This window comes from Octopus bimaculoides, chromosome 7 (assembly GCF_046866305.1).
Source record: "Octopus bimaculoides isolate indiv1 chromosome 7, ASM4686630v1, whole genome shotgun sequence".
Lineage (NCBI taxonomy): Eukaryota > Metazoa > Mollusca > Cephalopoda > Octopoda > Octopodidae > Octopus > Octopus bimaculoides.
In genome coordinates, this window is record NC_142934.1 from 74,329,150 (window position 1) to 74,356,990 (window position 27,841).

At 37.8% G+C, this 27,841-nt stretch overlaps 1 protein-coding gene across 10 annotated transcripts in view; it reads right to left on the reverse strand.

The window, feature by feature from the left end:
* Window positions 1-27,841, reverse strand: part of LOC106869675 (EF-hand calcium-binding domain-containing protein 7) — a 53,282-nt gene that overhangs the window by 16,160 nt on the left and 9,281 nt on the right. For 6 of the 10 annotated variants that reach the window (XM_089355507.1, XM_089355498.1, XM_089355499.1 and 3 more), the window contains 10 exons: window positions 27,106-27,171; window positions 24,620-24,765; window positions 22,084-22,170; window positions 17,119-17,251; window positions 12,563-12,766; window positions 10,475-10,569; window positions 9,321-9,468; window positions 8,675-8,769; window positions 7,516-7,673; window positions 7,128-7,261 (listed from right to left, as the gene is read on the reverse strand). In XM_089355507.1, coding sequence (XP_089211633.1) covers window positions 7,128-7,261; window positions 7,516-7,673; window positions 8,675-8,769; window positions 9,321-9,468; window positions 10,475-10,569; window positions 12,563-12,766; window positions 17,119-17,251; window positions 22,084-22,170; window positions 24,620-24,765; window positions 27,106-27,171 — 1,266 coding nt within the window. The remainder of the gene's footprint in view (window positions 1-7,127; window positions 7,262-7,515; window positions 7,674-8,674; window positions 8,770-9,320; window positions 9,469-10,474; window positions 10,570-12,562; window positions 12,767-17,118; window positions 17,252-22,083; window positions 22,171-24,619; window positions 24,766-27,105; window positions 27,172-27,841) is intronic. The other 4 variants (XM_089355504.1, XM_089355505.1, XM_089355502.1 and 1 more) reach the window with 3 other exon arrangements.

The window sequence follows — 27,841 nt, forward strand, 5'->3', positions numbered from 1 at the left end:
CACACACACACACACACACACACACATATATATATGATGGCTGCCCCCTCGTTATTGAGTATGGTCATTGCACGAAGCTTAACTTAACGGTGCTGTGATCGAATGTGACTTTTTAGCCCAGTCAAAGATCTACAATGTCTTGCACAGAGTTGGCATCCAAAACCTTTACTGGCAATAGCTGGCTGTTGTTGTAATTGGGCTCCATGTACCTTTGCGTGTCGTTTAAGTCCTCCTGCTGAATCACACTCCCTTCCACATGCCCGACAGACATGATTAGTATGGTGTGTAGCATCATCACCAGCAGCTTGTATATGTATATGTATATATGTATGTATTTACACACACACATACATACATACATACATACATACTAAAGGCAATGAGCTAGCAGATTCATTAGACCATCAGATAAAATGCTTTGGAGTATTTGTTTCAGTTCTCTACATTCTGAGTTCAATGTCCACCTTTCATCCTCTCAAGGTCAACAAAATAAAGTGCCAATGCTGGTTTCATGTAAAAAAAAAAAGCACCCAGTACACTTTGTAAAGTGGTTGGCATTATGCAAGGCGTCCAGTCATAGAAACCATGTCAACACAGACAACTGCACTTTGAGCAGCACTCTGGCTGACCAGCTCCTGTCAAACCGTCCAACACATACCAGCAGGGAAAACAGACGTTAAATGATGATGATGACGATGAAGATGATACAGTGAGATTGAACCTAGTGATCAAAGTGTCTCAAGAGAAATGTATCAAACACACAGCCACAAGTGAACCCCAAATGCTCTCCCTTTCTCTCTGCCCTTCTACTTCAATTAGTGGCAGGGGAAAGTGGAGAGTAACTGGGTGAGGCTAGAGCAGTTAGCATTTGCTTTGAATAGTTGCAGATTTGTGATTGAAGTTGAAACACTTTGGAGCAGCAAGGATTAACAAGAGAGCAAATATGACAGACAGGTTCTCTCATTAGCTGACATTATCACCAATATGTCAACAGCTATTAAGAGATGATGATGATGATTTTTTTTTTGTTGTTGTTGGTATCAGGAGACATTGTAGGCATACAGAGTGGTGGGAATGGTATGCGTATGTTTATGAGTGTGTGTATGACTATATATATACCCATACACATGCACACGTGTGTGTGTGTGTATACATACTATCTGTATATATAATCATCAATAAATTTATATCAAATATTGTATGAGGTAAGTTTTCCAGCACAATTTCTGCAGTCAGACTGAGGAGATCTGTCTTTTTGCTCAGTTTGACTTGTCTGAATGTCTGAATAAGTGACTGAACACTGTAGATATACCAGAGGAAAAGGGCCCTGGACTGACCTGAATAAACTTTTGCAGTCTACTAGAGAAGTACCTTATTGAGATCGTTGTTTAACAACTACATGTTACAGTATATGTATATATATATATATATATATATATATATATATATATATATATATTAGTATATGCATATATATGTACATACCTCCATCTACATGTATATATAGATGCATATCTGGGTACATGACATTGTAAAAAAACATGGACAAAATGATAAACAGGGTACAAAAACACACAGGCCACATAGAGAATATTTCCTTCATCAGCTGCTATACATACATATCTACACACACACACACACACACACACACACACACACACACACACACACACACACATCACACACATCACACACATACATATATTACTGGCAGTGCTCCAACATGGCTGCAGTCAAATGACTGAAACAAGTAAAAGAAGAAAAGAATATATATATATATATATATATATACTGGGTTGGCAAGAAAGTAATTTCGGTTTTGTAGTGTAAAATAAAAGACCATTTTTTTTCATACAGAGAATGAATTTCAATCAATTATATATTTTCCATTTTGTTCAATGACCTTTTGCCATCTTTCTGGCAACTTCATGATTCTGCACATGTCGAGCTTCTGGTCCTTATCAGCCAAAAACTGAAGCAAGTGCGATTTCAAGTCATCATAATTATTGAAAGTTTTACCATTCAAAGAATTTTGCAAATTTGTAACTAAATGGTAATCAGATGGCACAAGGTCAGGGATATATGGTGAATGTGACATCAATTCCCTACCAAGCTTTGCCCATTCACAGTTATAAAAGGTTCCACAAACATCTTGGAGGGTGTGGGCTGGTACATTATAATAGTTTTTTTTAGATTGATTGTTAGACCCAATGTTGCACATGCTGCATATCTTTCTGAGAATGTGCCAACAAGTCACAATCATCTGCATACAGAAACTCAACAAGGTGAGAATGCAGAACTTTCGTTTTGGCACAGAGTCTTTTGAGATTGAAAAGTTTTCCTGTTGTCCCATATCTTATATAGAGCCCTTCAGGACAATCTTTAAAAGCTATTTGAAAGACTATTGTGAAATATATAGCAAACAGTGAAGGAGCAGGAATATCACCTTGTTTTACACCATTTTCTACAGAAATTGGATCTGATAAGGTAACCCCAACATTAACTCTCACTTCCATCTTGTCATGAAGTTGTCTAAGCATTAGCCATCCGGTTGCACCAGTCCTCAGTCAAATCGTCCAACCCATGCTAGCATGGAAAGCGGACGTTAAACGATGATGATGATGATGATGATATATATAGGGTGTGATGGGTAAATCGTTGCTATTTTATATTTTAAATTTTGTGCATGCACATTGGTTGTTTTTGATTTTGTCCATTAATGTTGGAAGCTCCAATACGAACATTTCAGAGTGTTTGGTTGTCAATCTCAGGACAGTGCAGAAGATCCAGAAAGAGTTGGATGAGTCTAATGGTAATTATGAAGGTACAGCAGCTCAGAAAACTCACTCTTATTGTTCTGATAACAACAGAACTCCTGAATTTGTTGGTGAGATCCTGGCCATGATTGACAACAATCCCTCCAAGTCAATCAGGTCCGTTGCCAGGGAGATGAGAGTGTCTGAGTTTCTTATAAGGCAGGCAGTGCATGAAGACATTCGATATTCCTCATACAAAATGAAGAAGGGCCAATTTTTATCCTAAGCCATCAAGGACAAGAGGAGGGACTGTGCTATGGAGGTTTTGAACAAACTCAAGCATCTAACTGAACAGGCTTTGGTTTTTCTCATCATCATCATCATCATCATCGTCGTCGTTTAACGTCCGCTTTCCATGCTAGCATGGGTTGGACGATTTGACTGAGGACTGGTGGACCAGGTGGTTACACCAGGCTCCAATCTGATTTGGCAGAGTTTCTACAGCTGGATGCCCTTCCTAACGCCAACCATTCCGAGAGTGTAGTGGGTGCTTTTACGTGCCACCAGCACAAAGGCCAGTCAAGCGGTACTGGCAACGGCCATGCTTGAAATGGTGTATTTTACATGCCACCTGCACAGGAGCCAGTCCATTGGCACTGGCAATGATCTCGCACGAATGTCTTACTGGCAACGGCCACGCTCGAAATGGTGTATTTTACGTGTCACCTGCACAGGAGCCAGTCCATCGGCACTGGCAATGATCTCGCTTGAATGTCTTTTCATGTGCCACTGGCACAAGTGCCAGGAAGGCAACGTTGGTAACGATCACGCTGGTGCTATTTACGTGCCACCAGCACGGAAGCCAGACAGCTGCTCTGGCAATGATCATGCTCGGACGGTGCTCTTAGTGCTCCACTGGTACAGATGCCATCACGATATGAGAAAAATTTCTGCCAGGATCAGATGGTGAACACACAGAACAACTGTTGGCTTGCTGAGTGCTCAAGACATATACTGAGAGGGACAAATATCAAACATCCAGTCAACATCATGGTATTTGGAGTGATCACCAGTGATGGCAACATTATGCCTCCATTCATCTTCCCACACGGCCTCAGACTCAACACTGAAGCCTACATCAAGTGCCTGGAGGAGGTGGTGCTGCCATGGGTCAAGAGGGTGGTTGCTGGAAGACCTTATGTCTGGCAACAGGACTCTACACCATACCACACAAGCAAGAGAATCTAGTCATGGCTGTCAGACTATTTCTGCGACCACATCAACCCTAACATCTGGCCACCTAACTCCCCAGACTGCAACTCCCTTGGTTATTATGTGTGGGGCACAGTTGAGTGAGAGACCAACAAAACTCCCCATAACACCAAAGATGAACTGAAGGTAAGGATTGTGACAGCTTTCACCAACTTAAACAAGGAGACTGCCCAGAAGAGTTGCAGGAGATTCCTAAGTCATCTAGAGGCCGTGGTTGAAGCCAATGGCGATTTAATTGAATATATTTACTCGTTAGTATTTCAAGATATTTTTATGTAACTTTGGTAAATATATCTGCTTAAATGAGATGTTGGTGTGATTCTCATTTTTGTGTAATTTAGATGATTTATTCACTGTACCCTGTATACAGCATATATAAAGGTGCATAAAATAAATATAAATAATTTATATAAAGTATATTATATGATACACACCCAACACTCATACCCATCTTTGTCCCCCCCTCTTTTTCTATATATATATATATATATATATATATATATATATATAATATATATATGCATATACTTTTACTAGTACTGGCTTCAGCCAAAGCTGTGTCTATATATATATATATATATATATATATATATATATATACGTATACACATACACACACATATATATACAAGTACATGTGCGCGCGTGCGCGCATGTCAATACATATGTACTGAAATATAAATTTACACCTAGAGCATGCATATAAAGATGTTAACATATACAAAAACACCGGACTTCCACTTTTCCCCCTTCTCCAGTGAAATGCAAGGAGATATGGAGACATTTGACACAATGTACACAGATTCAAAGATATATATGTACATGAAAATTACATAAAAATAAAACTTTAGGCCACACTCACATAGACATATTCATACACTTGCTCATTCACACAGACCTACACACAAACATACACACAGACACCCACTCACACACACATGCAAAGCTAGACATGCGTAGATACACATACTCTCACTGCTCTCATTGTTTCTGTCTCTTTTTCTTTGTCCATCTCTATCTGCTCCTCTCTTTTTCTCACCCACAAATACTTACACACTTTTCATATGTGTGGGTAGATTCACAAACACACAAGCACACACACATACACGCACACACTCTTCATATGTGTGGGTAGATTCACAAACACACACGCACACATATACACGCACGCACTCACCAACACACACACACATGCAAACACACACACACACACACACATGCAAACACACACACACAAATGCACACACATTCTCGTTTTCTTTCATCTTGAAGTAGATGTAGATAAAATACATGTAAAAGCAATGATTTTGTATTTACTTATGGAGATTTTGGGGAAGTTGTTAAACTAGAAAATTGGGTTGAATTGGGATGGCATAGAAAACACTGCATAGTTGCTGAACATGTTTAGCTTGGAGGTAATGATGAAAAATATTGCAGGCTTACAACATGTTTAAACTGGAGGGGAGAAAATAATACATGCTTACACATATCTAGATTGGAGGAGAAAATAGTTCAGGTTTAAATGTTTAGATTACATGAGAAAATAGTGCAAGCTTACAGAAGTTTATTTTGGAGGAGAAAATGATAAATGCTTACATAAATTTAGATTAGAGGAGAATGCAGGCTTATGTGTTTAGATTACATGAGAAAATAATGCAGGTTTTCAGGTTTAGATGGTAGGAGAAAATAGTTCAAACTTATATGTTTAGATTGGAAGATAAAGTAGAGCAGTATTATGCATGTTTATACTGGAGGTGAAAGTAGCACAGGTTTACACATGTTTGGATTAGGGGAGAAAATAGTACAGGATTACATGTTTAGAGTGGAGTAGAAAACAGAGCAGATTTAATAAGTTTACATTGGAGGAGAAAGTAGTGCAGGCATGCAGATAATTAGACTGGCGGAGAAAATAGATTTGAGGAGTAAGCAGTACAAGCTTACATATGATTAAATTAAAGGAAAAAATAGTACAGGTTTACATGGGTTTAAAGGAGAAAATAATACATGCATATACATGTTTAGATTAGAGTAGAAAGTAGAGCAGGCTTACAGATATTGGAGGAAGAAATAGAGTAGATTTATATATTTGCATTGAAAGAGAAAATAGTGCAAGCTTTAAATATTTAGATTGGAGGGCAAAATTTTGGAATAAGTCCTTTACGTCATTGTATGTTGTAGGAGGTGAGTTGAATGGTTGTTGATAAGAAAGCCATCTTGTCATAGAATTCTGCCTCAGAAAACAAGTCAAAGTTGTGCCAGCATAGAAAAATGGATATAAAATGTTGACAATGACAATGATAATGATAACAATACCACTAAAATGATGTAATGATCATGGTTGGAATGCTTTTGATAATAGGTCTGCTCAATCTCATATGACCTAGGGTTACAGAACAAGCTGTAGCCGATGTAGTTCTTACAGAAAAAAAAAACTGACATTGTATTTTAGAGAATAGCAATAACATTGGTGTTTAATTTTGATCATTGCTGCAAAGATCAGTTCTTTACAAAGAATGAATGTTCTAGGATATCTTCTAATTAGACAAAGTGTGTGTGTGTGTGTGTGTATGTGCATGTGTGCATGCGTGTGTGTGTGTGTGTGTTCATAATACTTCTCATCCAGATGTGTTTGTTGACTGTAAACAAACATCAGCCTCACTACTAATACTGGTGATGCTATTTTCTTGCAGTTGATTGCAAAAGCATGCCTGGGCTTCTTGACATGTCTTGAAATGTTGCACAATCTTTGTAAACAAAAGACTCAGTTTTGAAATGGCATTGTTTATTGATAATTCACTGCATAATCATACCCAGGCTGTTCACTGTTTGGTAGACAATGGGGCTTAATACCTTGATTGGAAACAGGTGAGGGTTGGCAACAGCAAGAGCATTTGGTTCTAGAAAATCTGTCACAATAATTTCTGCCAACTAAATTCACTTACAGAACAGACTTTGGCCAGCCTGAAGCTTGTCCAGTGTGGGACATAACCTGAAACTACATGGTTGTGAAGCAAATATCTCAATCAGGCCATGCCTGCACCTAATTCCCCAAGAACTTCTAAAGAATGCATCCAAGACAAAAATAAATGAAAGCCTTACCTTCAACAATCTGCCACTCTTGAGCAGTTAACTGTTCTCCACTTGTACAATAATGGAAAAAACTAAGTTCTTTGCGACTGAGTTTGCCATTTTTGTCAAGGTCACATAAGTCAAATATTTTTTCCAGAGATTTCCTAAAGACAATAGAAAAAATACATTTAATATATGCTTTTTATTCCCCATATATATATAGGGTGCAGTGAATATGTTGTTGTCTAAATTACGCAAAAATGAAAAGCCGCTTGGCAAAGACTGACCTTGAACTCTGTTTGTAAAATATATATCAAAGCAAAGTAGATAAGTAAATGATAAGAGATTTGTGTTTTATCCACTAAATGTGGCAAGTGTAAAATATACACATATTATCAAAGCAAAGTAGATAACTTACTTGAAAGGAGTAGTCAGAGTAATCTCCCCTGAAGGAGATTTCTTGACAAGTGGAATATCTTCTTGAGGTTGCGCACTTCGAGGACGGAACCTGCAGCCAGTTGTGAAAGGGATAAGAATATAATGCCCAGCAGATAAATCACAGCGAACACAAAATCTCTGAAAGTAAAATGATGAGTGACTCAGCAGGACACAGAAATACCAATGAAATAGCATAACTAAGAAAACCATAAAATCATTGAACATCACATTTTATACACACACGCACACGCACACACAAGTATGGTGATGTAAACAGGATAAAGAGAACTCTGTATATATGAGTATATACAGAGTCTGCCATAAAAATGTACACACACTTCAAGAAAGGAAAAAATCTGTATAAATATTTTTATTCAGTGTTATTGCAATTTGATAGAACACCAAAAGAGGTGTTTATATTTATAGAGATACTTAAAGAAGTTAAATATTTTTTCCTTTCTTGAAGTGTGTACACATTTTTTGGTGGACTCTATATATTTTTAGTAATATTTAGCAGAAGCACTGGACTGACTCAAGAGCTGAGAGTTTTGTGCCCTGGTACTTATAGTCCCCATTGAAGACATGTGAGATATGAAAGGTCAATTGGGTAAGGAATGGTTATCTTCATCACCAATGTTAGAAATGAGTAAAGGAAATAGTGGGAATTTTTGAAGAAACACATTTTGCACACTGAACTTAAGTGAGCTGCTCAAAAGCCCACCACTGGTGTAGTGAACAGGGGATGTCTCATCTGCTGTAGCTTCAGATGTATGTCAATCAATAGCTGGACTCATTAGTCACCAGCAGAGTTGCATGTGTAAAATATAATTTTCTCTGTGTGCACAGTTTTCTTAAAGGTCAGTGATGATCTTCTCTGGTCAGGAGTGAAATGTCACCATCATGTATATGTGTGTGTGAGTCAAAAGTAACGTTCAATTCCTGTTTTAGGGTTGATATGTATGACTTCCCAATTGGGAGATACTTTTGACTCCTAATTCTTGTTTTATGGGTTGGGATATCAAAGAGTATTAACAACATGATACATGATCCTCATGATACATTCTCTCTGATGCATAGTTTCATGAAACATTGGACAAAATTGAGGCTGCAGTCTAAATATGCAACATGTTAGAACTTACTCCAGATTTTGTCTTCATCTCACTGAGTGCAAGAAAGCCTTTGGTTCCATCTGGTTTATATTTGAAAATGCAGAGCATTGTATCAATTTGAGGGTCTGAAAAAGAATATTAATCCTGTATTTAAAACAACAGATATAATTTCATTGCTAAGCTTATTTTAGAAGTGACCACAGTGTTAGAACACTGCATAGATTCTGAATATGGTCCCCAGTATTTATACATGACTTGCTAGAAATATCAGCCAAATCTACTTTCCTATGTGAGAGCTGTGCAAGCTATGTACAAATATACCTTCAGTAAAATGAGAGTTAGTAATGATTTCCACGAGGAAATTATTCTGCAGGTAGGTGTTCATCATGGCTCAATTATTAGCCACTCTCTTCAGTACATTATAGCTTGTTAATGCTCTAGTTCTGTGAGGTAGATGAACTACACTTTTTTTACCCTACAACATTAAGCTGATTTATAACTATTTATAATTAAGTTTACGACTATTTGATCAAAGCTGAGCTAGGATTAAACAGCCATGACAATAACATCAATGAGGGCCAAATTTCCACAATCCTATCCTGTGCCAATGCCAAAAATTGAACAAGAAACTAATGGTAATGCCACAAAAATGTGTGAATATTAGATGTCAACATACCTTCCCTTGAGAGATTTTCTGGTCCAAACACTGGGTGTATTGTGAACCATACATTGGTGAAATTAGGCAGACTCAGCTTAAAGTGGTGACTTGAAATTTCTGTATTTTCCAAGAAGAAACAGCCACAGCTCTTCAGATGAGTCCAAAGCTGAAAAGATTCAGAAAAAGAAGCAGATTAATTGTTCTAATGAAATTACTTTTGGATTATATGTAAGTATGAGATAACTTCCTGTTTAATTCAACAGTATTCTAACCTTTTTGTTACCATATTTCTGTAGAAATACACTGCTTTTGTTTGAGTACATTTGTTAATGAAAAATTTAGTGCAATAACTTAGTCTTTGTGAGGCTGATGTTTGCAATGAAATATTGGTTTTTAAATTTAGCAGGACAGATTAAATATAGTACATCATCCCCAGTGTTCATCTGGTACTTATTTTATCAATCCAGAAAGCATGAAAAGCAAAGTTTACTTCAATGGAATTTGAACTCAAAACATAAATGACAGATGAATTGCTTCCTAAGAATTTTGCCCAGCACTCTAATGATTCTGCCAGCTCATCACCTTAATTAGCATGAAATATTGATGAGAGGTTTTAATTTAGATCAGTTTAAAATAGGTCAAATTTTTTGCTTAACCTGAATATAAGTGAGAGCTGTCTGAACTGGCAGACAACTGTATTGTTAAGAAGTTCACTTCACAAGCATGAGATTCCAGGTTCAATCTCATCCTTGGTGGAATTTGAACTCAGAAAATAAAGATGGATGAAATGCCGCTAATCATTTAGTCTTAGTCCAGCATACTAATGATTTTGATGAGGATGATGTTGTTGTTGTTGTTGTTGATGATGATGATCCTTTCTACTGAAGGCACAAGGCCTGGGAGAAGGGATTAAGTTGATTACATCAACCCCAGTGTGTAACTGGTACTTATTTAATCGACCCCCGCTCCCAAAATTTAAACTCCAGTACACAGCAACGGGCGAAATACCAATAAGCATTTCGTCCAGCATGTTAATGATTTTGCCAGCTCACCACTTTAATAATAAGGATAATGGTTTAAAATTTTGCCACAAAGGTAGCAATTTTGGGGGAGGGGACGAGTCAATTAATAATAATAATAATAATAATAATTAATAAATACTTAAATCTTACTTCGATGGTTTTTGGATCAGAAACATTAGAGGCTTCTACTGCAGCTGGTAATGTTTTAGTCTTTCTTTCTAATTGCAACTGATCAGCAGATTTATCTAAAGTTAATGGAAAGAAATGAGAGATTAGTCAACACTAGGGAATTTTACACTGCAAAAACTTGATTTTTCACTCTGTTAATTTAGAAATCCATTATTTACTAGTGATTAAGTTTAGGGTGTCTTGGTTTAGCTCACCAACTTCAAGAATGTAGTCTTTGAGCTGTTAGTGCCTTTGGTGCCTTTGAGCTGTTAGTGCCTTTGGTGCCTTTGAGCTGTTAGTGCCTTTGGTGACAAAGTACAAAGAAATGCATTACAGGTCCACAAATACACAGAAAAATGAAGCCGTAGAACTCATGCTTACATATGGTTGTGCGACCTGGAACATCTAGAAACAAGTACAAATGTTGCAGAGAGGTGGGTCTTTAGGAGAATACTGAAGTTGTTCTGTGAAGGTAGAGTGGCAAACATTGAGGTTTGACAAGCGAAAACCACCAGAGAGCTTTTCAACAACATAAAGTGACAACAGAGTCAGTTCATTGGACACCATTAGAGAAGAGAATGCCTTGAGCTTTTGGTGGCAACCAGGGAAGTGAAAGGAAGAAGCCAAGGAAGACAGAGAGAGAAAATACTTGACGATTTTAACAGCTGACTTCAGAAAGACCAGTCATATAATATACTATGTTGTGAGGGATCATGAGGGTGTGGAGGCCCATGATCACTGTCATCTATAACCATGAAAAGAGAGAGATTTAATAATATTCTTTCAATAGTATTTGCTTTTATAAAACTCCACCCAGTAATCACCTCTGACCAACAGCAAGTAGGTTCCCTTTAACCCCTAACATGACAAATATGATCAGTCACCAATAACATAATTATTCCAGCTTACCAGTTTACTGTAAGCTCCCCAACCATTCTAGGAATTCATACAAACCCATCAGCCTATCATATGATCTTCCTTGCTCCACTTCCTAATGCCACACTCTTAACAACTACCTCATAATTGTTTTTAGGAGTGTCAATAAAGAAGATTTGGCTGCTTCATGGAAGCTCCTCCATGGGCTTATATATAAAAGATTAAATAATGGCTAATTACTAAATATCTGAGCTGAATTATTGTTAATCCAGTTACTGTTTTTCAAACGATTAATTTCGTTTTTAAAGATGAAAAAATTTTCAGTATTTACATCTATACAATGTTTCAAACTCTTTGAAATCTAATTGCCAACCCACATCTTATCTTATTTATGAATGAGTTCAGAGAACCAGGTGTACATCATTAAACAATGAAATCCCCACGATAGAGAACAATTGTGGAAACTTCAAAATAATTGAAAGGATCAATATATAGATGCAATCATGGCTGTATAGATAGGGGCATGGTTACAAAGTTTGTTTTGCTGCCATGTGAGCAAGTATCTTCGGCAACTCTGGGAAGATTGGTGTCTTGTGAGTGAATTTGGTAAACATAAGCTGTGTGGAAACCTGTAATATATGAGGAGGTGCTGAAAAGATCCTGGCTTTTGGTAAAAGAAAATACAGGAGGATCGGTTAATTATGATTTTATTCAACATGTTCCCCTCTCAGATTCACATACTTATTGCAGTGGTCCTTCAGTTTTTATAAGCCCTGTAAAAGAACTGAGAAGGTTGGCCCTCCAACCAAGCCTTTCATGATACCCTTAAAGCCAGGAACTTTTCAGTACCCCCTCATATGTATGTATATGTACACACACACACATATATGTATGTGTCTTTCTACTTGTGTTTGTATGCCCTCATTTGCCACATGTATATATATATTAATATATATATATATATATATATATATATATATATATATATATATACGATGGACTGTCATCTACTAAACTCACTCACAGAGCATTGGTCAGTTCAGGAATCTAATACCACACATTCAGCCAAGGTGCTGTACTGTGGGACTGAACCTCAAACCACATAGTTGCAAATTGACAAACCTAACTACACTGCCATGCCTGATTACAAAAGAGCTAAAAAGAGAATGTGATTAAAAGAAATAGAACTCTTACTCGAGGAATCTCTCTTGATTTCAGTGGCTTCAGTTGAAGAAGTGGTGGGTATGACAATATCATCATCATCATCATCATCATTATCATCATCATCGTTGATGATTATTGACTCCTCAATAACATCGTTGTCAAATGAAATGTTTTCATTTTGGTTTCTGATTTCAACAATTTTCTCTGGAGATGATGTTGAGTCAGAGTGAGAAGCTACAGAATAACAAGTGAAGAAAAAGTAGTGGGTGGACAGCTGGTAAATTAAGTTGACTGTTTGGTTTAGTACCTTGAGAGTTTTTATTTTGCTCTGGAATCCCATCACTACCATCTTTGCTTTCTTGTCAGCTACATAATGTAGGGTAGCCATGTATCTCCTCTATAGAAGGATACGTGTGCTAGTGCTAGCCCCTCTGGCATATTTTAGCCTCTCTACACTTGGTATAAGGCCAAATCCTCCTCCCAGATACTCCCCACCCACTTAGTTGATGGGTGGGGGTGAGGTTTCTAGAGCTTTTTTCTGTTTTGCAAATTACTTGGTGACTTCACTAATGTCAGTGGCATGATAAAAGTATGATGAAGGTAAAGAATGCGCACAACCGGTGTATAGGATTAGGGTTAGGGTTAGGTAGGAATAATGCTGCTGATGATGATGATGATTACTTTACAATGATACAGTCTATTTTGCTGATGACATTGATGATGATGATGATTACTTTACAATGATACAGTCTATTTTGCTGAGAAGAGGCACCAACAATGGTTAATCTTACTGCAGATAGCCTTCACGAGTTGATGATAATGCCAACATGAGCATCCTTGTCTAGGACTTCTAGACAGCTGCTGAGGATGTAAACTAGAGTTCTCCCCTCTCACTTATAATGTCATATTTCTGACACCTCCATCCCTATCTCAAAAAAATTTAAAAAAAAAAAAAATTAAATAAAAATGTATTATCCAATGAAATTTAGATAGAAATAACAAGAATTTTGCACAAGTAAATCCAGACATAGATAATAATAATAATAATAATAATAATAATAATAATAATAATAATAATAATAATAACATACAGAAAATTGCACTACTGGGTACTGCACACATCCTACGCAAAACACTTTCAATACAGTAACCATAAGAGCATCACAGCAAACCACAGCACATACCCAAAGCAAACAGAGCTGTGCTCGGTAGTGAAGTGAAAGCATGCTATAAAAATAAAACTACTGAATAATAATAATAATAATAATAATAATGGTACGCTTGCATTAAATGAGGATGCAAAGAAAGAGGTCTGGAGATGCCACTACGATAGATTGCTTAATAAAGAGAATGAATGGGAGAAAGAGAGCCTGCCTTATGTCGACCCAATAGAGGGACCAGCTATCCGAGTTGATAGTACCAGGGTAGATAAAGCAATTAAGAGTATGAAGACCGGGAAAGCCCCCGGCCCATCAGGAATCACTGCAGAGATGCTCAAAATATCTGGCAGTGTTGGCTATAGCCTAGTCACCCGTATTACGAACCAGGTGATACACGAAGGAGTCATACCCTATGACTGGTGTAGCAGCATCATAGTCAACTGCTACAAAGGTAAAGGGGACGCTTTAGATACAAATAATTACAGAGGCATCAAGCTGTTAGATCAGGTTATGAAAGTTACAGAGAGGGTCATAGCCCAACTAATTAGGGAGCGAATCAATTTAGATGAGATGCAGTTTGGGTTCGTGCCAGGTAAAAGCACTACTGATGCCTTATTTCTAGTGAGACAGTTGCAAGAGAAATACCTAGCCAAGGATAAACCTCTGTACCTGGCTTTCGTTGACATGGAGAAAGCCTTTGACAGGGTCCCCCGATCCCTTATCTGGTGGTCAATGAGGAAACTTGGGATAGAAGAATGGCTAGTGAGAGCTGTGCGAGCCATGTACAGAGATGCGGCCAGTAAGGTGAGGGTTGGAAATGAGTACAGCAATGAATTCCGGGTAGAGGTAGGGGTCCACCAAGGTTCCGTCCTCAGCCCCCTATTATTTACCATAGTCCTCCAGGCAATCACAGAGGAGTTCAAGACAGGTTGCCCCTGGGAGCTCCTCTATGCTGATGACCTTGCCCTAATTGCGGAGTCACTATCAGAACTAGAGGAGAAGTTTCAGGTGTGGAAGCAAGGTCTAGAACTGAAGGGCCTTAGAGTCAACCTAGCTAAAACCAAAATCCTAATAAGTAGGAAGGTAGATAAAACACAAACCCCTTCAGGTAGATGGCCCTGCTCAGTATGTAGAAAAGGAGTAGGTAGTAACTCTATAAGATGTACCCGGTGCAAGCTATGGACACATAAGAGGTGCAGCAACATCAAAGGCAGGTTAACTAGCAAGTTAGTTTTTGTTTGTGGCAGATGTTCAGGTGCAATAAAGACTGCAAACAAACAGGAAACAACTTCTATCTCATTCCAGGGTGAAAAACTAGAGGTAGTCGATAGCTTCCGCTATCTGGGCGACCAAGTTAGTAGTGGGGGTGGGTGCGCTGAAAGTGTAGCTGCTAGAATAAGAATAGCCTGGGCAAAGTTTAGAGAGCTCTTACCCCTGCTGGCGACAAAGGGACTCTCACTCAGAGTAAAAGGCAGACTGTATGACGCATGCGTACGAACAACCATGCTACATGGCAGTGAAACATGGGCTGTAACTGCTGAGGACATACGTAAGCTCGCAAGGAATGAAGCCAGTATGCTCCGTTGGATGTGTAATGTCAATGTGAATACCCGTCAGAGTGTAAGTATCTTGAGAGAAAAGCTGAACATTAGAAGCATCAGTTGTGGCGTGCAAGAGAGACGATTGCGCTGGTATGGACATGTGGTGAGAATGGAGGAGGATAGCTGCGTGAAAAAGTGCCACACCCTAACAGTTGAGGGAACCCGTGGAAGAGGTAGGCCCAGGAAGACCTGGGCTGAGGTGGTGAGGCAAGACCTTCGTACATTGGGCCTCACCGAGGCGATGACTACGGACCGAGACCTTTGGAAATGGGCTGTGCGTGAGAAGACCCGGCAAGCCAAGTAAGATCGTTGCCAGTGCCCCTGGACTGGTTCTTGTGCGGGTGGCACATGAGATGCACCATTTTGAGCGTGGCCGTTGCCAGTACCGCCTGACTGGCTCCTGTAGGATTTTCGAGCGAGATCGTTGCCAGTGCCCCTGGACTGGCTTGTGCGGGTGGCACATAAAAGACACCATTTCGAGCGTGGCCGTTTTCGTGCGGGTGACACGTAAAAGCACCCACTACACTCTCTGAGTGGTTGGCGTTAGGAAGGGCATCCAGCTGTAGAAACTCTGCCAAATCAGACTGGAGCCTGGTGTTGCCATCCGGTTTCACCAGTCCTCAGTCAAATCGTCCAACCCATGCTAGCATGGAAAGCGGACGTTAAACGATGATGATGATGATGATGAATACGCAAAACACTTTCAACACAGTAACCACAAAAGCATCACAGCAAACCACAGCACATACCCAAGGTGCACAGAGCTGCGCTCAGTAGTGAAGTGAGAGCATGCTATAAAAATAAAACTACTGAATAATAATAATAATAATAATAATAATATGAGACTTGGATCCAACTTGTACAAATGCAAAACAAAAGTCAAACATAAAATAATAATAATAATACGCAAAACACTTTCAACACAGTAACCATAAGAGCATCACAGCAAACCACAGCACATACCCAAGGTGCACAGAGCTGCGCTCAGTAGTGAAGTGAGAGCATGCTATAAAAATAAAACTACTGAATAATAATAATAATAATGATGATTTCAAATTTTTGCCACAAGGGCAGCTTGTGAGAGGGGATTAGGTCGATTACATTGATCCCCAGTGCGTAACTGGTACTTATTTAATTGATCTCGAAAGGATGAAAGGTAAAGGCGACCTTGGTGGAATTTGAACTCAGAATGTAATGATGGACGAAATACTGCTAAGCATATCACCAGGCATGCTAACGATTCTGCCAGCTCACCACCTTAATAATAATGATAATAATAATAATAATAACAATAATAATAATAATAATGACAATAATAACAAGAGCACTCAGATAGTGCAAACCTCTGCCAAGGCAACACCAATGTCCTCTCAATGATAAGCCAGAGGTGATTTTTAAAACGAGAATATCTGAAATAAACTCGACTGCTCTCACAAATGAGAATACTAAAAATGAACCCAACCACTCTCAAATATTAAGTAAAAAAAACAGGGAAAATAATCCAGAATCCTTGTCTGGTATCAGATCAATCCCAAAATCTAATCAATTTGTGCCAGTCACGAGGCCAAACATCCCTGAAAGTTTCATCCGAATCCATTCAGCAGTTCTTGAGATATCTTGTCCACGGACAGACAAACAAACAAACAAATATGACTGAAGACGACAGACAAACAACAACAACGACGACGAGGAGGAAGAGGAGGAGGAGGAAGAGAAGGAGGAGGAGGAGCAGAAGAAGAAGAAGAAGAAGAAGAATAGGAGAGTATTGTAATAATAATGATTTGAATTTTCATGAAAACAACAGAGTAAAATTGTAACAATTTACTTTTGAATGTACTGCTGGTGTTCACTGAAGAAGCACTGCTGGACATTTCTGTTGGATTCTTGAGTTTGGAGTTCATTAATGTTTTGGATACTTCTTTAGTTTTTAAAATAGTTTCTTCCATTGTTTTGCTAAACTATGAAATGGTAAAGAAGAAAGAAAAAAGTACAGTGGTAAACAATGATGACATTTCAGCATATACTTTCTTACCAAACTGAAGTTTGTACATACACTGGTCAAAATAAGTTAATGACAGTTCTATTCATTCATTAATTTATTTTTAACAAAACTGTATAAGATAATTTATGTAGAATTTTTTTCTCTTTCGAATGATATAGGCTTTATATATCTTTCTGCAATTTGAATAATATTAATGCGCAATTAATTCAAATGATTAAAAATTGTCGGCAAAATAAGTTTAAGACCGTACCGACATTATTTTGTTTAAGACTGTACCAAGATTATACAAATTAATAAACCAAATGGGTGGTCATATGGCTGGTTGTACTGCACTGTTTTGTTTAATAATTGAGCATTGTTACATATTAATTCACTATGGGAAAGCGTCATAGTATCAGCCCAGTTACTAGATCAAAGATCGTATTGCTTCATCAGCAAAATGTGTCTTTCATGAATATAGCAAGCAATTAGGATGCAGCAAAACGGCTCATGTTCAAGTCTGGAAGCTTTACCAAGCCACTGGCCAATACAAAGTTCAGCAAAGAATAGGTGCTCTGAGAAAAACAACAGTATAGATAGATCAGTAAATTCATAGCCTCTCTGAAAATAACCGAATCCTAACAGCAGTGGACATTTGCAAGCAATTATCTGATGAGACTGACATCAGCTTTACACCACAAACTGCCAGAAACCATCTAAAAGAATTTGGACTGTTCAGCCAGATTGCTCAAAAGAAGCTCATGATTTCTGAGATGAACCGGCGGCAGCGGAACAAGTTTGCTAAAAGCCATATTGAATGGACAGCTGAAGACTGGTCAAAAGTTCTCTGGAACAATGAATCTCGCTTTTGCATCTTTGGATCAGATGGAAAGACTTATGTTAGACACCATCCAACAGAAGAATTCCACCCTAAGTGTGTCAAGAAAACAGCACAAGTGGAAGGGTTAGGGTAATGGTGTGGGTTATATTCAGCAACTTAGGTGTTGGTCCAATTGTTAGGGCTGATGGCAGACTGAACAGTGTAGGCTATCTGCAATTAGTAAATGAAAATGTGCTGCCATATTTAAATAATCAGATACCACCGGGGTCTATTTTCCAGCAGGACAATTGCCCTGTTCATAAGGCAAGGAAAGTTTTGCAATAATATGGTGGTTATTGAGTGGCCTCCACAGAGCCCAGATTTAAATCTGATAGAAAATTTATGGAATTATGTTTGTAAAAGAGCTTTTGCTAAAAAAATCCCCAACAAATTTGTCCTAATTATATAACTTTATTAAAGAAATATGGCAGAACATTCGAAGCAATTTTTGTGCTCATTTGTCGAACTCCATATCCCACCGTTGTAAGGCCACAATTGAAAATAATGGCTATGGAACTAGATACTAATAATAAATTTTTGTTCGTTGATCATTTGTGCTATAAATTTTCAATTTAAACAAAATAATGTTGGTACAGTTTTAAACTTATTTTGCTGACAATTTTTAATCATTTGAATTAAATGCGCATTAAAATTATTCAAATTGTAGAAAGATATATAATGCCTGTATTATTCAAAAGAGAAAAAAATCCTACATAAACTGTAAAAAGTAAAATAATTTTATACAGTTTTGTTAAAAATAAATTAATGAAGGAATAGAACTGTCATCATTGGTCTTAAACTTATTTAACTGGTGTATGTTAGAAATCAGTATTTACATTTCAGTTAATTTGGTCTCTGATTCTGACTCACACCAAATGTTTTATGTCTGTGTGTAGTAGTAGATCAAATCTGAAGTTTTATTTCTAAAATACCAGTCTAATACTACACATGCAAACACACACACACACACACACACATTCATGTATATATGTAGCTCCTCTCCAGCAAGAAACCTGTTCTGCTCTGGCCCTTCTCTCATGTTCCCACCCCTCAGCTAGCATAAAGCTGTTGCTTTAGGATTCAGGATCTTACAGGCTGCAGTGTGAACTCATTAGTACTGGTATAACAAAAACAAAAAAGCACCCAGTACATATTGTAAAGTGGTTGGTGTTAGGAAGGGCATCTAGCTATAGAGACGATGCCAAAGTAGACGCTGGAGTATGATGCAGCCCTTGGACACTTTGGATTCTTTCAAACCATTCAGCCCAAGCCAGCTTGATATATGGACGTTAAATGACAATGATGATGATGATGATGATGATGATATATATATATATATATATGCCAGTGAAATGTAAAAGACATATGTTAGTGACATGTAAAAGGGCACCCATGCCAGTGACATGTAGAAGACACCCAGTATACTCTGTAAAGTGGTTGGCATTAGGAAGGGCATCCAGATATAGAAACCAAGCCAAAACAGATGACTGAAGCCTAGTGCAGCTCCCAGTTTTACCAGCTCCAGTCAAACCATCTAACCCATGCAAGCATGGAAAATGGATGTTAAATTATGACGATGATGATGATGACATACATACATATTGTATATGTATGTGTATATATATATATATATATGTATGTATGTATATATACAGTAGTCCCTCACCATATCATGGTTCACCTATCGTGCACTCAGTACATCACAGATTTTTCAGGCTAATATATGTAAATTTATATCGCGAACTCTTCAGTATATCACAGGTTTCTGCAGCTGATAGGTATTTATATTTTTTTAGATTTTAACTATTTCTGTGGGAGGTTTTGGAACATAACACCCACAATAGTTGAGGGATTAATGTATATACATACAGATATAAATACAACACCTGCTAATGATGAGAGACCAATGAAACCAAATGAGATATAGTGTAAATGTAAATATTAAGCATTTCATCACTAAATGCAAGGTTAAAAGTCAGGAAAGTAAAACTGTATTATTATAGTAGTTCTGTTTCTTATAGTTGTATCAGTGTAATTCCTCATGGCACCTAATAATACTAAGGTGTATTGATCCCCTCGGAGTTCTTTGCTAACAATACAACACAGCAATGGTGCATAATGTAACACTGGGGAACAGGGTTTTTGTTGTCAGATGTTGGAGATGTTTCCTACTGGGGTGCTGATTTCAAAAATGAAATTCATTTTGCTCTGTCACGTTAAGATTTTCCACAAACTTAGATGTCCATTTTTCAACATTTCTGGTATTGTCACCATCTCTAAGGAGAGATTTGACTTCATCAAATGCGAACCCATGTATGGAGCATGACATAACTTTGAAAATATAGTTTTGAAATGTCATTTAAAGTAAATACAACTACAAAAGTGAAAACAAAAGTCATGATTTAAGTACCTTCAGTAAATGATAAGCATCAAACTTGAGCAACTTTAACTATTTTCAACCTAACCAGTTTCAAATGTCATGATGATGATAGAAATGTTCTTTATATAATTAGATATTAAGAAACACCATACATGTCTCGTATTTGTGGAATTTATCTGCAGATATGGGCATGCTCTGCTGAATTTAGTGTGATTATCATTGCAAACTAGACAAGACATGTTTAATTGAACTTTTAAACCATTTCTCATGAAAATTGGTATTTTGAACGTGTCCTTAATGTTTTAATTGTGAGTTCATACGGGTCAAGGTCACTTTTTGTCAAGCATGGTCAAAAGACTGTAAAAAGAACTTCATGGTATGCATGCTCTTTATGAAACTTTGCCATCACAAATCTGCATGTGCTTACTTTATAGCTGTTGACTATTCTGAAAGTACTTTTCCCAGGTGACAACTGGCTTGAATATGTTCTGTGTTTCAGAAATATAGCCAGTTGTGAGAGAAGAGAATGTAAGAACAGCCCTGATGTCTTCTGCTTATTTTTGGATTAGGCAGTGAAATAAACTCACAGATTTTGTGAAGAGAGCTTACCTTACTTCCTTACTTACTTTAGCATGAAACTGGGTGACAAGACAAAGCCTGGGTGCCAAATAGAGTGCACAAAACATGTGTTGAAACACTGAAACAGTGACTGCTTCAAATGCTTAAGCAGAAAGTTACCAGTTTTGTCTTGTGAGAAAATTAAGGTTGGTGTATTTGATGGGCCACATTTCAGGATGAGCTATTTTTGAAGATCATGTCTGGCATTGAAAAATAATCACAGGATGCTTTTGCTGCAGTTGTGTCTGATTTCCTGGGAAACATGAAGTCATTAAATTATGAAAATGTTGTGCAGATCCTTTTAAGCAGTTTTCAAGCACTGGGCTGCAACATGAGTGTAAATGTGCACAGTCATCTGGACTACTTCCTTGAAAATCATAAGGCAATAAGTGATGAGCAAGGAGAAAGATTCAACCAAGACATTGAGAACATTGGAGACTAGGTATCAAGGCCGGTGGAACACCAACGTGATGTTGTCTACTGAAGGTCACCATAAAGAGACTGACATGATGAAATTTATTCACATAAAGCAGCAAAAAGAATGTTAATTCCTTGAATACCTGAAACTCCAGTTTGACAGAAAGATCTATTCTAAGATGTGTAATTAAATATTTGTGTAATTAAATATTTGTGTTAAACAATAAAAAGTACAATTTGATTTGTGTTAGTTTCTTATTTCAGCATTGCATTTAATGACAAAGTTGACATTTTTGGTAAAAAAAAAATGAATTCCTGTTTAACAAAAAACTTGACATCATAGAAAATTTCTGAGGGCATTTCTGAACCTGGCAACAACAATTTAGATAGGATTAATTGTAAAAAACAAGACAACTAAACTTTTTTTCAAAAACATTACCCACTGTAATTTTTCAGGGTCACTCATTATTTGGTCTATGAATGCTTCAAAACAGGGAGGGGGGAAAATGCTTACCTTTTTATAGTCTATCATTCCATTACTGTCAACATTGAGTTCTTCCATCAGCATTTTGGCATCAGCAGAAGACATTTTTTCTCCTTTCTTGCAAAATTATATTTTGAAATTAAATTAATCAAGTGACATAAATGAACACACACACACACACACGTGTATGTGTATATGCATATATGTGCATGTGTGTATGCAGACATGCACATATGTGCATGCACACACATACATACACTGACATGCAAGCACATGCACACACAAAAGTACATACACATGTCCACATACATACACATACAACCAAAAGTATAACTATATAAAATAAAAATAACATGACAATACATATTTTTTTGTAATGGTTTAGTCATAAAATGAGGGGCTACATCCATCCATGAGATTTTCTATAAGGCTTCAAAGACTGGTGAGGGAAGGAACAAGGGTTATTATCATTCCACAGAGTGGACTCCACAAAAAAGTACCCAAGGTGGTTATGTTAAACTGGGCATCATATTACATCTACCTCATCCCTCCCAAGAGAATGTACAGTCCATCTGAAAGACTTCTGAACAATTTCCATGTTCCAAATTTCATTCACAAAGTTTCAGTCAACCTGAGCCTAAAGAAGAAGACCATGCAGAGGAATCAAACTTGGAGAATGTCTGTGATGCAAAACTTTTTGAGCACATAGTTATAGCTTTACCTATATACATATTGTGGAGGTACAATGGCCCAGTGTTTAGGGCAGCAAACTCGCGGTTGTAGGATCGCAGTTTCAATTCCCGTACCGGGCGTTGTGAGTGTTTATTGAGCGAAAACACCTAAAGCTCTACGAGGCTCCAGCAGTGGGTGGTGACGAACCCTGCTGTACTCTTTCACCTCAATTTTTTCTCACTCTTAGTTCCTGTTTCTGTTGTGCCTGTAACTCAAAGGGTCAGCCTTGTCACACTGTGTCCCACTGAATATCCCCCGAGAACTACGTTAAGGGTACACATGTCTGTGGAGTGCTCAGCCACTTGCACATTAATTTCATGAGCAGGCTGTTCCTTTGATCGGATCAACTGGAACCCTCGTCGTCGTAACCGATGGAGTGCCAACCGGTGCAGAATATACATATTGTATATCCTTACTGCATCATCACTTATAAATACTAGCTTAAAAGCCACCTGATAGGGCAGCTTTTAAGCTAGCTCTTGCGGAGGACGCTTCATTGGGCTTTGAGCCCAATAATGACACTTTATGCATTGAGTACATATTAAATTTTATTACACTTGACCAATATTTTTCAAGCAATGAACAATTTACATCAAAACAATGATATAATGTGTCGACTTGGAACTTATTACAAATCTTCATGATAAACAATTTTTTTTTCTGTCTAACCACTTTCTTTCTCTCTCTCTCTCACTTTCTGTTGATTGTTTTCAACCATCACCATCACCAGTACCACCACCATCGCCACCACAACTGCCATACACACACCATTCAGATTTCTGACGCCACCACCAACAATACTTTTGACTTTCCCACCTTCCCCTCCACCACCATCACCACTGTCTTTCCCATCGCTTACTATCACCGTCATCCCTAACTGCCTCGGCTACTGTTGAGGAGACTGAAGCAGTGAAAAATGAAGTGTTTTTGCTAAAGAACACAAGGAGTGTTTCTTTCTTTTTCTTTTAAGACAGTAAGACGTGATTTGAGGGTGATTTGGTTGCTATTTCTAACAGAACAAGCAATAAAACAGAGGTTCCCTGATATTTTAAGAGTGTAAGCAGCAGAGCTGTAAAATGACCGAGTTTTTCATTAGCCAATAATCTTGAGTTCAAATCTTCTTGACGGTTTAGAGAAGACAATGGGACACTACCCCAATGTATTTGTCCACTGAATCAATACAACAGAAGAATGGTTTTCCCCAGTTGTGCCTAAATGCACGACCCAAGACTATCAAATAATTAATCCCAGATGCAGGCATGGCCATATGTTTAAGAAGAATGCTTTGCGACCATGTGGTTACGAGTTCAGTCCTGCTGCGTAGCACCTTGGGCAAGTGTCTTCTGTTATAGCCTTGGGTCAAACAATGCCTTGTGAGTGAATCTGGTAGATGGAAACTGTGTAGAAGCATTGTCATCATCATCATCATCATCATCATTTAATGTTTTTTTTTCCATACTGGCATGGGCTAGATGGTTTCACAGGATCTGGTGAGCCACTGTGGGTGGGGCGGGGGGGACTGCATTGAGCTCTAAAGCTTGACGCTGTGTGTGTGTGTGTGTGTGTGTGTGTGTGTGTGTGTGTGTGTGTGTGTGTCTTTGTGCCTGTGTCTGCTCCCTTCCCACACATACATACACACTGCTTGACAACCAGTGTTGCTTTGTTTACATCCCCATAACTAAAAAAAAAAAGGTACAGGGGTTGAATTGTTCAATTAAACCCTTCAAAGGAGTGCCCCAGCATGATCGCAATTCAAGGACTTATACAAGTTAAAGACGAGAGAAGGAAAAAAAAAAACTCATTGCAAAACAAGAACAATAACTCAAAGACTTACTGTTGTCATAAGATTAAACAGTTTAGTGTCGGAGATGTAACCATCACCATCTGTGTCAAGACATTGGAATGCTTGAACAACATCATTTGTAGATGTTTGAGGTTCATCGGAGCATATCTTGCAGAAATCTTCAAAGCTCAAGGAAGCTATAACACAAAATAAATAAATAAATAAATCTTCACCACCACCACCACTGTCATCATCATCATCATTGTTACATCATGTTGTATCTTGAGAGAGCTGTTAAGACAATAATAAACTGGTTTTATTTTACTTCTTTTCATTCTCATCATTTAACATCCATTTTCCATGCTGGCGTGGGCAGGACGGTTTAACAGGAGCTGGCAAATCGGAGGGTTTCCCTAGCTCCAGTTATAATAGTAGTAGTAGTAATAATAATAATAATAATAATAATAATAATAATAATAATAATAATAATAATGGAGCACTCCGTCGGTTACGACGACAAGGGTCCCAGCTGATACGAGTAACGGAATAGCTTGCTCGTGAAATTAATGTGCAAGTGACTGAGCAATCCACAGACACGTGTACCCCTAATGTAGTTCTCAGGGAAACTCAGTGTGACAAGGCTGGCCCTTTGAAATACAGGTACTACTCACTTTTGCCAGCTGAGTGGACTGAAGCAATGTGAAATAAAGTGTCTTGCTGAAGGACACAACGTGTCGCCAGGAATCGAACTCACGACCTTACGATCATGAGCCGAATGCCCTAACCACTAAATTATTGTGTATAGTGCTCAGGTGCACTACAACTCATCAAAGGTGCATGTACAGTACATAGAATTATGTTTAAAATTGCTGGCTTTGCACCAAAATTTGAAACAAATTAGTATTAAATTCATTAACAATTGACCAATCGACTAATCAATTTCATGATTAATCATTTGGTCAGTCAATCAAACAGCTATGTTTATCAAAGTCCTTTTGTCTGTTTTGGCAAGGTTTCTACAGCTTGCTGCTCTTCCTAATGCCAACCATTTTACAGAGTGTACTAGGTGCTTTTTATGTGACACCACCATGGCTGCTCTTTTACGAGGAGCCAACATGTGTGCCCTTTTACACGATGCCAGATTGGGAGCTTTCTTACATAGAGCCAACACAGGTATCTTTTACATGGCACCGGCACTTCTTATATTATTATTATTGTTACTGTGTCATAAAAAATGCTTAGTGGCATTTCATGTTATCACATTCTGAGTTCAAATACTGCTGAAGTTAACTTTGCCTTTCATACTTTCAGGGTCAATAAAATAAAGTACCAGTCAAGTACTGGAGTTGATGTAATCAAATAACACTTCCCAAATTGCTGGCTTGGTGCCAAATTTGAAACAAATCAGTGTTAAATTCATTAACAATTAACCAATCAACTAATCAATTTCTTGATTAATCATTTGGTTTCGTTGATATTCAAGACATATCCTCTCTATTCCAAGTCTGCTTTAAGTCTGAACCTAGCTTATTGATTAATCAAACAATTAAATAGCTAATTGGTTAAATGTTAACGGACTGACTAATAATAACAAAAGAAGTGAAATAGAGCCAGCGTGTGTATATTGTTGTGATAATGACCCTCCCAAAATACAACAAAATCTGTTTCAACACATGAGCTCAGATTAGTAGTCTTGTAAACCAAATATGAAAATGAAATAATGTTACACAAGATTTTCTATTTTGATAAGGGTTGAATAGCAGTAAGTTGTTGCTTGTCATGGGCCTATTGATCAACACAACAGCAGAGAATAGCCATCACTGTTTGAGGCTGTGTATGGCAGGTGCTTTTTTGCTCTCTTTATTTTCTTTTTTAAAACCATCCACTCTATTTGTGATATACACCTCAATTTTTGGAGTGTTTTCTCTGTAGTTGTAGCGTATCATATTGAAGGGCCATGGCAAGTGATGATATGCATGCATGAATGCACACACACACACATGACTGGTGCAGGCATGGCTATGTGATTAAGAAGTTCATTTCACAACTATCTTGCTTCAGGTTCAATTCCATTGTGCAGTACCATGGGCAAGTGTCTTCTACAGTTGCTCTGGGCCAACCAATGGCTTTGTAAATGAATTTGGTAAATGGCACATGTGCATGCAAATGTACATGGATTTTGACACTGTGTAAATGCAAAGATACTGTTGCTAACATTCACTATGATCAGTTGCTCTGAGTTTTGAAGACCTTACATAACAAACTAGGTGTGGGAAAATCATCTGGCAGTAAAACTTTGCCTCAAAATTCCATTTCCCATCCAAGCCATGCTAGCATGGTAAGAAGAATTACATGGTTAGAAGAATTAGAAGAATTACAACAATGATAACAATGACAGGCTTCTGTACAGTTTCCAGGAAATTTGGGATTGACTCTGGGACTCCACTACCATACCTGCAAGTTCAGAACATTAAGACACAAAGAATTAAATCTAATAATCTATTACCTACCCTCAACACCTTTATAGTAAAACATACCTTTTACCAGTTTTCTGTATTTTTCGAGAGATTTTTTTGAGGGGTTTCGACCAGTTTGTTGAAGAACTAAAAACACAAAGACATAAATTGGTAGAATGAATTTCCAAGCAATACTATTTTTTTTTAATCATTAAAACTTTTAGAAATATTTTACAAGGAGTGTTCCTTAAAGATTTCCTCTGACTCACTTCCGGTTGTTGCAGGAAACGGAATTTGTATGGGTATAATCATACATGTCTCTACATGTCACATTGTAAATTGCAGCTTTCCACTAATATCTGTTTGTCTTTTAGAGCTGCTGAAGTGGACTAAAGTGTTATAATGGAGGCAGTTGAATGCAGATCAGTGATCAGGTTCTTATACTTGAAAGGTTGTACACCAAAAGAAACTTTTGATGAGATGAAAGAAGTTTATGGTGACAATGCACCATTATACAACATAGTCAAGCACTGGCGTTGCCAGTTGAAATGTGGTTGGACATTGGTGGAAACTGCTCCTATTCCTGGACAACCACATTCTGCCATTGATTACAACACCATCCATAAAGAGGAAGCTGTTATTTTGGAGGATCACCACATAACTATTTGGCAACTAGCCCAAGAAGTAAAGATAAGAGTAGGGTCCATGAAAAAAATCGTTCATGACCACTTGCACATGTGAAAGTTGTCTGCACAATGGATTCCTTGGATGCTCACACCTTTTCAGAAGCAGGAATGAGTCAATTGCTCCAAGGCTC